An 11,253-nucleotide genomic window follows, 5' to 3' on the forward strand; every position below is an offset into this window, starting at 1 on the left:
AATATATCCGTAGAGGTTCGAACCCAATCTAGAGCTGAGAGCACTCAAAACTGAGCATTACCCATTACGCCACAAAGTATTTGACTGAACAGCTGATAATAGTGTATTTATACGCGTATTACGTAATTCATCATTACGTCATAAATAGACATATTTGTCGTTTTTGAGTGGACCGTTGAGTAGTTTTTCCGTTGAGTACTTCTTTAACGGAGTATTTTGAGCGTTGAGATTGTTCTTAACAAAAAAGCTTTCGTTGTCAACGTTTTCTATTCGAATGACTTTCTGTTGAGCACAAATTCACAATTCGAATACAAAAAGTACTCAACGAATCTTTACGTTGACAACGAAAGTTCCCAATCGAATACGACAATGGCGAGAAGCTCAGTCGACTCGAGCGTCGTGTTTGAATGTCGACACGCTGGTCGCATTTTCTACTAACTTAACTTAACATTTGATTTTTGACGTATTGAATTTTATGTTTAGCGCCCTCTATTTAATTTAATGAAAAAAAAGAACACGTTTTACAAAAAAAAACATGGCTGCACACACGGAGAGCAACGATGAACCCGAGAAAAAAAGGCCAAAGATAATAAAAACGCTCCATGAAAAAAACTTAGATAAACGTTTGATTGTTGTTCTAGAGAATGCATCACTTGAAACAGTTAAGGTGCGTAATACAATTTAAGGCGCGTAGATAATAGATAGGCTAGCGGGGGCTAGGCTAGGCCTACTACTACTACTACTAGCCTATCTATAGGCCTACTAGTAATAGCTACTAGGCTAGGCCTACTAACTAGCCTAGCTAGCTAGGCCTAGGCTAGTAGCTAGCCTACTAGGCTAGGCCTAGTAGTAGGAAAGAGCGCCGATGATTTCATGACACAGCTGTCCTGTAGGCTGTACAGATACTATGCCCCTAGTAGGCCTGTTATGCGCGATTTGAACGATTTGCGCAATTTGAAATTGCGCAAAAAAATCCTTGCGCAATTTGAAATTGCGCAAAGAATTCTTGCGCAATTTAAAATTGCGCAAGGATTTTTGTGCGCAATTTCAAATTGCGCAATCAACTTGCGCAATTTCAAATTGCGCAAGAAAATCTTTGCGCAATTTTAAATTGCGCTGCACAATTTGTAAATTGCGCAAGATAGTTCTTGCGCAATATGACACCTTTGCGCAATTTGAAAACGAACTGTAAATTTTCCCATACATGGCTAGGCTAGGCCTAGGCAGAGGAGTTTAAAATTTAGTATTTTATTATATAGGGTAAATAAGACCATTTCAATGAAGATAATGTTAATACTCACTTTTTAAGTTTTTAATATTAGTTTAAGCTAGGCCATGTAACCTAGTCAGTATCAGTAGTCCAAACCCTAGCTAGGCTAGAGTAGTATAGCCGGCCGCCCGCGCCGCGCCCGCCTGGTGGAACACCACCGCTTCGTTTTCCTTCGTCGGTTCTTCGACGGTATGCTAACTTATAACAATATTTGCACTACTAAATTAAGGAAATGCGATATTTATCTTTAATTTTGAATCATTCTTAGAAATTACTATAAAAATATGGGTGTGCATGATTTCACAATCTGTCGAAAAACCTTGCGCAATTTGCAGATTACTTGCGCAATTTAATACGTTGCTTGCGCAATTTGAAACACATGTTTCAATTCAAATTGCGCAAGGATTTTTTTTGCGCAATTTCAAATTGCGCAAATCGTTCAAATCGCGCATAACAGGCCTACTTAACTAGCCTAGGCCTTTTCCCTTTTTAGTTAGGCCGGCCCTAAACTAGCTTGAATTACCCAACAAGACTACTAATACTAGTACTAAGACCAAGAAAGGGTACAGCAACGCAGCATTAGAGAGGTAGATGAGTTGAGTTAAATGTTACTAGTAATGTTCAGTATAGCCCCTTTCTCACAGAGCTGAGTGCCTGGAATATTGCGGGAATATACCATTACCATGCCGGTATGGTTTTCTGTGAGAACGGGTCGTCTTGGCATCATGCCGGCACCATGCCGGCATCGACATGACCTGCTTTAGACCTAGTAATATTCTAGGGATATTCCCCGCAATGCCAGACGGGCATTCTGTGAGAACGTAACGCCGTTATATTCCGGGGTTCCCTGTCGAGGCTTCAGACACCTTGCGCGGTCAAGTGTATCACTTTGGCGCCAATTCAATTAACAATAATAATGTCGAACTGGAGGGATAATGAGATAAGAGAGCTGCTTAAAATAAGGGGACAAGAAGAAATTTGTAGCATAATCTATAGCAGGCCTCTAGGCCATATAGGCCTAGGCCTAGCTCTTTGTTGGTGCCTAACTAGCCTGACCCTTCGTCGCCTTGTAAATTGTACAGCCTTCTAAGGTGTTTTACAGATTGCCGATGACGGCTAATTAATTGCTGTACCTGTATAATATATGCACAATATACTGTACATAGCATGTATTGCATAAATATGCTATAAAGGAAGATAATAATCTGTAACCTAACATTCGCCGCCATATATCCCTAGACAAAAATAATAACAATAAAGGACGCCCTCAATAATTATTTTGTCAGAGACTTTTTATCGGCCGAATATGCCCGACTCCTTTCTCACAGAAAGCCGGTATATACCGGTTATATTTCCGGCACGATAGTCCGATGAGAATGGGTATATGCCGGTAACGATACCGGCACGACGCCAGCATTGTACCGGTATATTGCAGACACATCTGTGAGAAAGGGGCTTATGTAGCGCCAGTTTATGCATATGAATACCGTAACTTGAATTTCACTGTTTGAAAAAGAGTGAAAAAGTTAAAAGTACAGTATATTATAAAGTAAAATTTAAAATTAAAGGAAAATGTGTTGTTTTGTATATTTTATTTATATATTGTTTTATTTAATTATTCACAGTCTTCAATAGCAATTTAACTGTATATTAACATTGTCATTATAATATAATAATAGGGCCTAGCCTAGATAGTGTTATTTTTCTTTTACTTATTACAATTTATTATTAATATTATATGGCAAAGGTTTTAACTGAAAGGTTAAAAGGTGATGTTTAACCAGTTGTAAAGAGGATGGGATGTTTTATTGCTTCATTTTGGTAGGATAATATTAATAAATAAATAAAAGTAATTTAATTTTATCTTTCAGACAACAAAGGGATTTGAATTATTGAATTGTGATCATCATAAGCACTTAATGAAAAAATATAAAAGGAATCCATCAGATTGTCGACCAGACATTGCTCATCAGGTACAAACATGTTTACTATCACAGCAGCAGGTCGTCAAAATGTGATACAGAAATCAGAAAAAAACATTCAATTCCAATAAAAGAATTTGTTTGCTTTTGCCACACCTAATTGGCAACAGAAACTGTTGGGCTCTTTTGCCACTTCTTGGCGCAATCTAGCTTTTTTTTGTATGTTTGTATAAATGTGTTAATAAAATAAAATTATATAATAATAATAATGATGATGAACTAAGTTTCTAAGCTATTTACACAAATATCCTAAAAAATAACCCCTCCCGAAAAAAATATAACGCAGAAGAACCATGTTCACTGCTGCATGCTATTCATGTACCGTAATTGCTTTTATATGAATAGTTTTAAAAGCTCTATCCCAAAATTGGATACTGTGTTTTGTAAACAATGATGAAATTCGTAATAATGTTTTTCTTTTTTAAAGTGTTTACTGATGTTATTTGATAGTCCTTTAAACAGAGCTGGCCTCTTACAAGTGTTTGTTCACACTGATAGGAACGTGTTGATTCAAATAAGCCCACAAACTAGGATACCAAGGACCTTTGACAGATTTTGTGGTCTTCTTGGTAAGTACCTAATAATTGATTTGTATGGTATTGTTTTCTAACCTTTATTCATTTGTGCATTTTATTAATCATCTGATATATTTAAATTGTGTAAATAATTATAGTTTTGTTTTGTTTTTACTTAATTTGTACAACTTAGTTTTGTTATTTTTGTATTTTATACGTAATGATGGAGTAAAAGCAGTTTTCTGTTTGGGCTCATGCCTATTACTTGCTGGAGTAAAAGCAGTTTTCTGTTTGGGCTCATGCCTATTACTTGCTGGAGTAAAAGCAGTTTTCTGTTTGGGCTCATGCCTATTACTTGCTGGAGTAAGAGCAGTTTTCTGTTTGGGCTCATGCCTATTACTTGCTGGAGTAAGAGCAGTTTTCTGTTTGGGCTCATGCCTATTACTTGCTGGAGTAAAAGCAGTTTTCTGTTTGGGCTCATGCCTATTACTTGCTGGAGTAAGAGCAGTTTTCTGTTTGGGCTCATGCCTATTACTTGCTGGAGTAAAATCAGTTTTCTGTTTGGGCTCATGCCTATTACTTGCTCCTAGCAAGATGAATTGTAAAACATACTTTTTAGAACTTTTGCCGAATAAATATTATTATTATTATTAAGTATTCAAAACAACTATATTATTAGGTGCTAAATATTACCTGCACAGCCCGGCGAATAATGTGTACATGTTCTTTTTTATCTTTGATTACTGGTGGAATGCTATGTTTTGTATTTTTTATATGCAATATTTTATGTTCAACTTCAATTTATATAATGAATTACAATAATAAAATACAAGTAATTAGCAATACATTTCTCCATCAACAAATGTTGACATGTAATGATACAGTGTAATTTTAATAGAAAGTACTCTTTCATTTTCAGTACAGTTGCTTCACAAATTAAGTATCAGTGCATCAGATGGTCCTCAGAAGCTTTTGCGTATAATTAAAAATCCAGTATCCAGCCATCTGCCAGTTGGTTGCAAGAAAATATGTCTGTCATACAGTGCAAAGAAATTGGTAAAACCAAGTGAACTGGTCCCAGTTGATGGACCTGTTGTATTGGTTATTGGTGCAATGGCTCATGGGAAGGTAACAATGCCTAGGGCAGTCACTGTATTATCTGTATTTGAGTTAAAGATACGAGTTAAAGATACAGTAACCTTAAATTAAGTTGTATCTACACTATCAAACATTATGTGACACTACCATATTTGGTAAAACTAGCCTTTACAGGTTATCTAATGATTGATAGTATGAGTAATGATGATGTATCACCAGTGATTAAAATTAAGGCCAATTTTTTGCATTTTAATAATAGGTCAGACCAAATTTGGAAAGGATTTTGTTTATTTAATTTTACAGTTAAACTTTAACATCTGTTTGTTTTTTTTAGGTTGAACCAGACTTCACAGAAGATGATATCTCTATCAGCAATTACCCATTGTCTGGTGCCCTCACGTGTGCTAAGATTTGCTCCGCTTTTGAAGAAGGTTGGGGAATATTTTGAGCCAGTACTTTAACTATCTTGCTGGTGTACCAACATTGATTCAAAAGCGAGCATAGCTACATGATTCGCATCTAAAACACTTGTCTTGCTTAAATAGCTTGTACCTAGTACAAGATACCTACAGAGGCGATTTAGGTTAGAGTACCTAGTATTAATATAAATTGTGAATATAATTATTTTTATTAAAACTTCACTGTGATTTAACAAAAATATGTGTCCAGATTAATGTTTTTTTTTTGTATTGTTTTAGATTACTGGTATTATTTTTATACTAAAAATTTGAATGGCCGTTTTTTCTCGGATCCCACTCTCCTTGGTCGCATCTCTTTTTGGAGTTTCACCCTTTAGCCAATCCATGGAACTATGAATTATAGCTCCATAGCAAATCTAATAAATGATTTTATATAGCTGAAGGCTAGATGTCAAAGAACAATGTTATCGCAGTTCAAAAAGTGATTCTCCATGGAGAGGGAACCAACAAGATGGCGGCTGCAATCGACCAATCAGATATGCCCTACGCAGTCTGCACTGCTATGCCTGTGTTGAGCCTATCTGTGTGAAAACAATACGCAACGAAGCGTGTGAAGCGTATAAACGACAACGCATTCTATATGATCCTTGTATACAGAGAATGGTAGATTACCAAGAAATTATTCATTCCATTGCGATTAACAATATATTTAAGTTTATAAAAACTTCACTGTGCTATGCCAAGAATATGTGTTGAAAATTAAGTGTTCTTAATGCAATATTATTAATTTTATATTAAATAATGTTTTTGAACACATTTACGGCCGCCATCTTGTTGGTTCCCCCTCCTCCTGTTGGTGGAATTCAGTGAGTTGTAAGCCGAAGGTTAGAGGGCGTACTCCAGACTGAAAAGTGATTCCAACAGGAGGGGAAAATACAAGATGGCGGCCGTAAATGTGTTCAAAAACATTATTTAATATAAAAAATAATAATCTAATATTGCATTAAGAACACTTAATTTTCAACACATATTCTTGGCATAGCACAGTGAAGTTTTTATAAAATTAAATATATTTTTAATCGCAATGGAATTAATAATTTCTTGGTAATCTACCATTTTTGTATACAAGGATCATATAGAATGCGTTGTCGTTTATACGCTGTGTCGCGGATCGTTCTCAAGCAGAACAGGCGTTGTAGTGCGTATTGCACAGGGCATATCTGATTGGTCGATTGCAGCCGCCATCTTGTTAGTTCCCTTTCCATGGAGAATCACTTTCTGAACTGCGATAACATTGTTCTTTGACATTTAGCCTTCGGCTATATAAGTAATAAACATTGGTGGAATCACTTTTCAGTTTGGAGTACGCCCTCTAGCCTTCGGCTTACAGCTCACTGTAAATTCCTCATTTGCTAATTATAGAAACCTCTATAGCGCCCGCTGTAGGATATTTTTACTTGGGGTTTTTTTATGATATTATTTGAGCCGACAATACCTTCCGTGTTTGGTAATTTCATTTTAAAATTTGTTTTAATTAATTGTTTATGTAGATACTGTACCATAATGTTCTTGATAAATATTTTGTGTGTTTTATTAATTTAAAATGTTTTAGCCTGCTATAATAACATACAGTAAAATGATTAATCTGCGCCGATTATTCTAGCTAGGCTAGGCCTCAGAGTACTGTATCATCATATCAATAATAATCAATCTATTCGTACATAGTACGTCGTAGCCTTTTTTCTTCCTAGGCTTCCGAGTAATAGATATAGAGGGAGAGAGCTAGACTCGGGGGAAAGAGAGAGATAGGCTTACATCCGGCTAGAGGACACTATTAAAAGTAAATGTGTGATGTTATGATAACCAATCGATAATGCGCTCTATTGGTCATATTGTACTATATTTATTTTAATATCTTTCGACATTCGAAAGGATAGCCACTATGAGTTATTTATGCTTAAATTAAACCTAATATTTTTATAATAATAATATTTTTTCTATTTCTTGTGTTCACAGATTTCTACATGAAAAGAAACCAAAAAGATTAATGTCATGGATAGCGCAACATTTCTGTCAAAGGTTAGGGAAGGCAGCGGAACAGTTGAAGATCTTAATCAACTTATTTCGGTAAATGGAGATATAAATGCCGTAGACAATGTTGGTAATTCAGCTCTTTTTTACTCCATTTCAAATAACGACGACGAGTTATTTTCATCCTTAATGGAATCTGGATCAAATATTAACTATAAAAACAAAGATGGATGGACGGTACTAATGAAAGCAGCTGCTAGAAATAATATTGAACACATTAAAAGTCTTGCCTCAAAAGGAGCCCTTCTGAATGAAACCTCATTCCAACAAGAAACCGCTGTGATTATAGCAGCTGAAAGAGGAAATAAACGAGCCTTAGAAACGTTGCTGGATATAGGTGCCTGCAAGTATCATGAAGCTAGACTATTTACAGCTATTCATTTACCAACATTAGCTTTTGCAATATACCGTGGAAGCCATGTTGAGTCTGCTGTCTTAGACACAGCACTAAGTCTGATTGAGTTAAGTAAACATGATATGTTTATTCAAAGTTGTCTGGATTTTGGGTTTGGTGCTTTACATCTAGCGGCAATATCTGGTGTTCTTGACCTTGATAGCTTACGTGGGAAAGGCTTGGAGGTTGACCCACTAACAGAAGCAGGACGAACACCATTGATGCTGGCAGCGCAAAGTAATAATTTACCTTGTGTAAAATGGTTGGTAGAACATGATGCAAATATCCAACATTCTGATACCTATGGCGTGACTGTTCTACACTTGGCAACTGCTACTGGACATACTAAAATAGTAGAATATCTTCTTAAAGAGGGAGCATGTGTTGATGCTGTAGATAATACTGGTTTAACATCATTAATGTTTGCTACATACTTTAATCATGAACAAACGATTGAAGTTCTCTTGAGCAGTGGAGCTGATGCATCTGTAGGATCCAAAGCAGGAATCTCAGTGTTGCACATAAGTGCATTTCAGAACAAGAAAACGATCATTGAACTGTTTGCGTCTAAAGGCCTGCCACTTGATGTTGTAACTGAAGATGGACGCACAGCATTAATGTATTGTATTCCAAAATCTTGCATAAATGCCTTAAAAGCTCTTATTTCAGCTGGTGCAGATGTGAATGGAAAGGACATGAATGGGTGGACTGCGTTACATTACTCTTGTATTTTTGGAAATCTTGAAGTCACAACCATTCTCCTAGATAAAGGAGCAGATGTCAATACAGTAGCACAGAAGACAAATGAGGTTATAGAGGAAGAGTTGAACTGTTCTATGGATGATGATGAAGTTAGCAAGAGTGTTTTTGGTATTGAATGGGTGCCGTTAACTGTAGCGTCCTTGCTATCCAAAGTGGATATAGTTAGATTACTTCTAGGACGTGATGCTGGGGCAGCAGGAAAAGCAGATACAGCTTTGATTAGCTGTATTGGAGGAGCTATACTTAAAAAGTTTGGCTATAATGATGGTATAAATAATTATGCAGACATTGTGAGTTTATTGGCGGCACATGGGGCTGATGTTAATTGTAAAACATATGATGGAAGCTCAATGTTAATGTTTGCATCCACTCATGGTTTAGAACGTATTGTTGTTAGACTTCTGGAATTGGGTGCTGATCCTCTCTTTCGTAAAGAAGACAATACTACTGCTTTGGGCTTAGCAACAAGAAACCATCAAGAAAAGGTTGTGAAAATCCTTCAAGATTGGATAGTAAAGGTTCAACCTCATTATCGTGGCAACTTTGATGAGGTTGATGCAGCGCCTGCAGGTCCAGCAACAAGCGCAAAAGTTATAGATCAATTATATTCCGACATGCAGGATATGAAACGTCTTATGAGTCATATGCAGTCAGCCATGAGGACGCAGATGTCTCCAGGTGGAGACCCAACACCACCCAGTATTACTTCGTCTGTTGGTAACTACTTTTCAGGTGATGGTGAGGTTGACCAAGAGCTAGCCAAACTTGCTGAGGATCTTGGACCAGAATGGAAGGACTTGGCCATATCTTTAGGTTTTAACAGCGCTCAAGTTAGCCATTTTGAATCAGTTCCGGGTGATGTGCCAAATCATATCACATCAATGTTGATGAAATGGAGGAATACTGTTGCAGATAAAACAGAACGAGACAAAATTTTGTCGGAAGCACTGAAAAATAGTTGTCGTCGCTATGATCTTGCGGAAAAAATTACCAAGATAGATAGTGTAGATAGACCGAGTGAGAAAAAAACTCTTTTAGCACTTTCTAGTAGTCTTGGTGCAGAATGGAAACCTGTTGCAATATACTTACGTGTTCCTAGTGGTGTAATTGAACAGAAACAAATGCAACATAAAGTGGTTAAGGATCAAATTTATGCCGTGTTGTTGGTGTGGGCTCGTGGACCTATGCCAAAACCTTGGAAATCAGAGCTAGAGTTTGCTTTAAGAGAAGTTGGTCGCATTGACTTGGCTGATTCTATAAACATACTGTAATATCAGAATATACACTGGATGGAATATACATCTGTGATTTAATCATTGTATTAAATAGTACAGTATAAGTTAAAATAACTATAGCGAGGCAGTTTAAGTATTTTATAGTTTTCAACATTCCTCTGCAATTTCCATTGAAAGTTTTCAGGCAATGATAACAATTATGCTTAATGCAAAAAATAGGCCATAACAACAAACATTAGATTTACTTGCGTGTATAGAGTCCTGAATCATTGGATTATAAGAGGGCCCCTGAAATGTGTTTTTTGTTATAAATTAAGAGGGTCCCTGAAATTGTTATTAAAACATTTAAAATAAAAGAACAGAATTAGACACAACCTCATGAAGTATTTTGCACATAAACAGTCATCATAGTAAAATAAAAATATTAATTTTACTGCAACATTTTTCATAAAGTATTTTAGGTATTTTGTGTTACTTTTTATTAATGTGCTTATCTACCAATATGTGCTTTTATTTGGTTGTGTATAGCATCCCATGATGTTTGTAATAAAAAAGTAACAAAAACAATCATATTTGCCCTCCTGACTTTATTATATGATATCAGGAATACTCCCTGGGTTAGGGTTAGGGTAACCCTAACCCTAACCCTGACTTTATTATATGATATCAGGAATACTCCCTGGATAATGCAAAGATAGAGTACAACACCATAAGTACATTCTGGTGGTACACTGCACTTTACATGATGTAACTCAATTTATGCATGAATGGCGCTCCATAGTTGGTTAGTGAACAAAGATCGTATACTGTATACTGCCGGGTATTGACAAACTGCAAGCCAGCGAGGCATGCGATTCGTATTGACTCGCCTTATAAAACAGCGAAAATCGGGTAACACTAGCCCTTCACTCTTCTCTTGGATAGAGTTAGAGAATACAATGGCGTTGATACCTGATATGTTAAAAAAAATTTCTTAAATAACAATTTAAATTATAAAAAGTATGCTTATAAATACGTCTTTTTAAATGACCTGGATAAGTACTGTAATGACATGTTTGATGTTATGGATTTTATTCCAAAGTGTGGCACATGAATAATTAACAGAAATTGTCCAGTGTTTTTTTTTTTTTTTAATGATAACTTGATAAGATTACCCTTGTTTGTGATCTTGTTACACGACTGTAAAATATTGATGAATTTCATGCATGGGTTCAAATACCATGCTGGTCGGATCAGGGTTTACATCTCCCTGGTCGGATAGACATGAATTGCATGCCTTGCTGAGCTATATTGTGTAGTCGTTTTTTGATAACTGAGAACTATCAGTGTGTATCATCCTCGTACATAACTGTTTCTTAGTTGTAATAAAGATCACATTATTATAACATCTAGCATGTTATTATAGTATATAAATTGATAGGTACCAATACTAATATTTTTATTTTCAAAAAAATTCGATAAGTATTTTAATAACACTAAAACAACAT

At 35.9% G+C, this 11,253-nt stretch overlaps 2 protein-coding genes across 2 annotated transcripts; both read left to right on the plus strand.

Moving 5' to 3' along the window:
* The first annotated feature begins 518 nt into the window (after window positions 1-518).
* On the plus strand, window positions 519-5,506 carry LOC140043950 (ribosomal RNA small subunit methyltransferase NEP1-like). Its single transcript, XM_072088445.1, has 5 exons — window positions 519-667; window positions 3,142-3,243; window positions 3,680-3,821; window positions 4,687-4,895; window positions 5,200-5,506. Exons 1-5 carry the CDS (start codon window positions 536-538, stop codon window positions 5,311-5,313), a joined length of 699 nt encoding a protein of 232 aa, XP_071944546.1. The 5' UTR covers window positions 519-535; the 3' UTR covers window positions 5,314-5,506.
* Window positions 5,507-6,758: 1,252 nt separating this feature from the next.
* Window positions 6,759-10,001, plus strand: LOC140045565 (uncharacterized). The gene is made up of 2 exons (XM_072090530.1): window positions 6,759-6,791; window positions 7,301-10,001. Exon 2 carries the CDS (start codon window positions 7,337-7,339, stop codon window positions 9,800-9,802), a length of 2,466 nt encoding a protein of 821 aa, XP_071946631.1. The 5' UTR covers window positions 6,759-6,791; window positions 7,301-7,336; the 3' UTR covers window positions 9,803-10,001.
* Window positions 10,002-11,253: the final 1,252 nt, after the last annotated feature.

This window comes from Antedon mediterranea, chromosome 3 (assembly GCF_964355755.1).
Source record: "Antedon mediterranea chromosome 3, ecAntMedi1.1, whole genome shotgun sequence".
In the NCBI taxonomy this organism is placed as follows: domain Eukaryota; kingdom Metazoa; phylum Echinodermata; class Crinoidea; order Comatulida; family Antedonidae; genus Antedon; species Antedon mediterranea.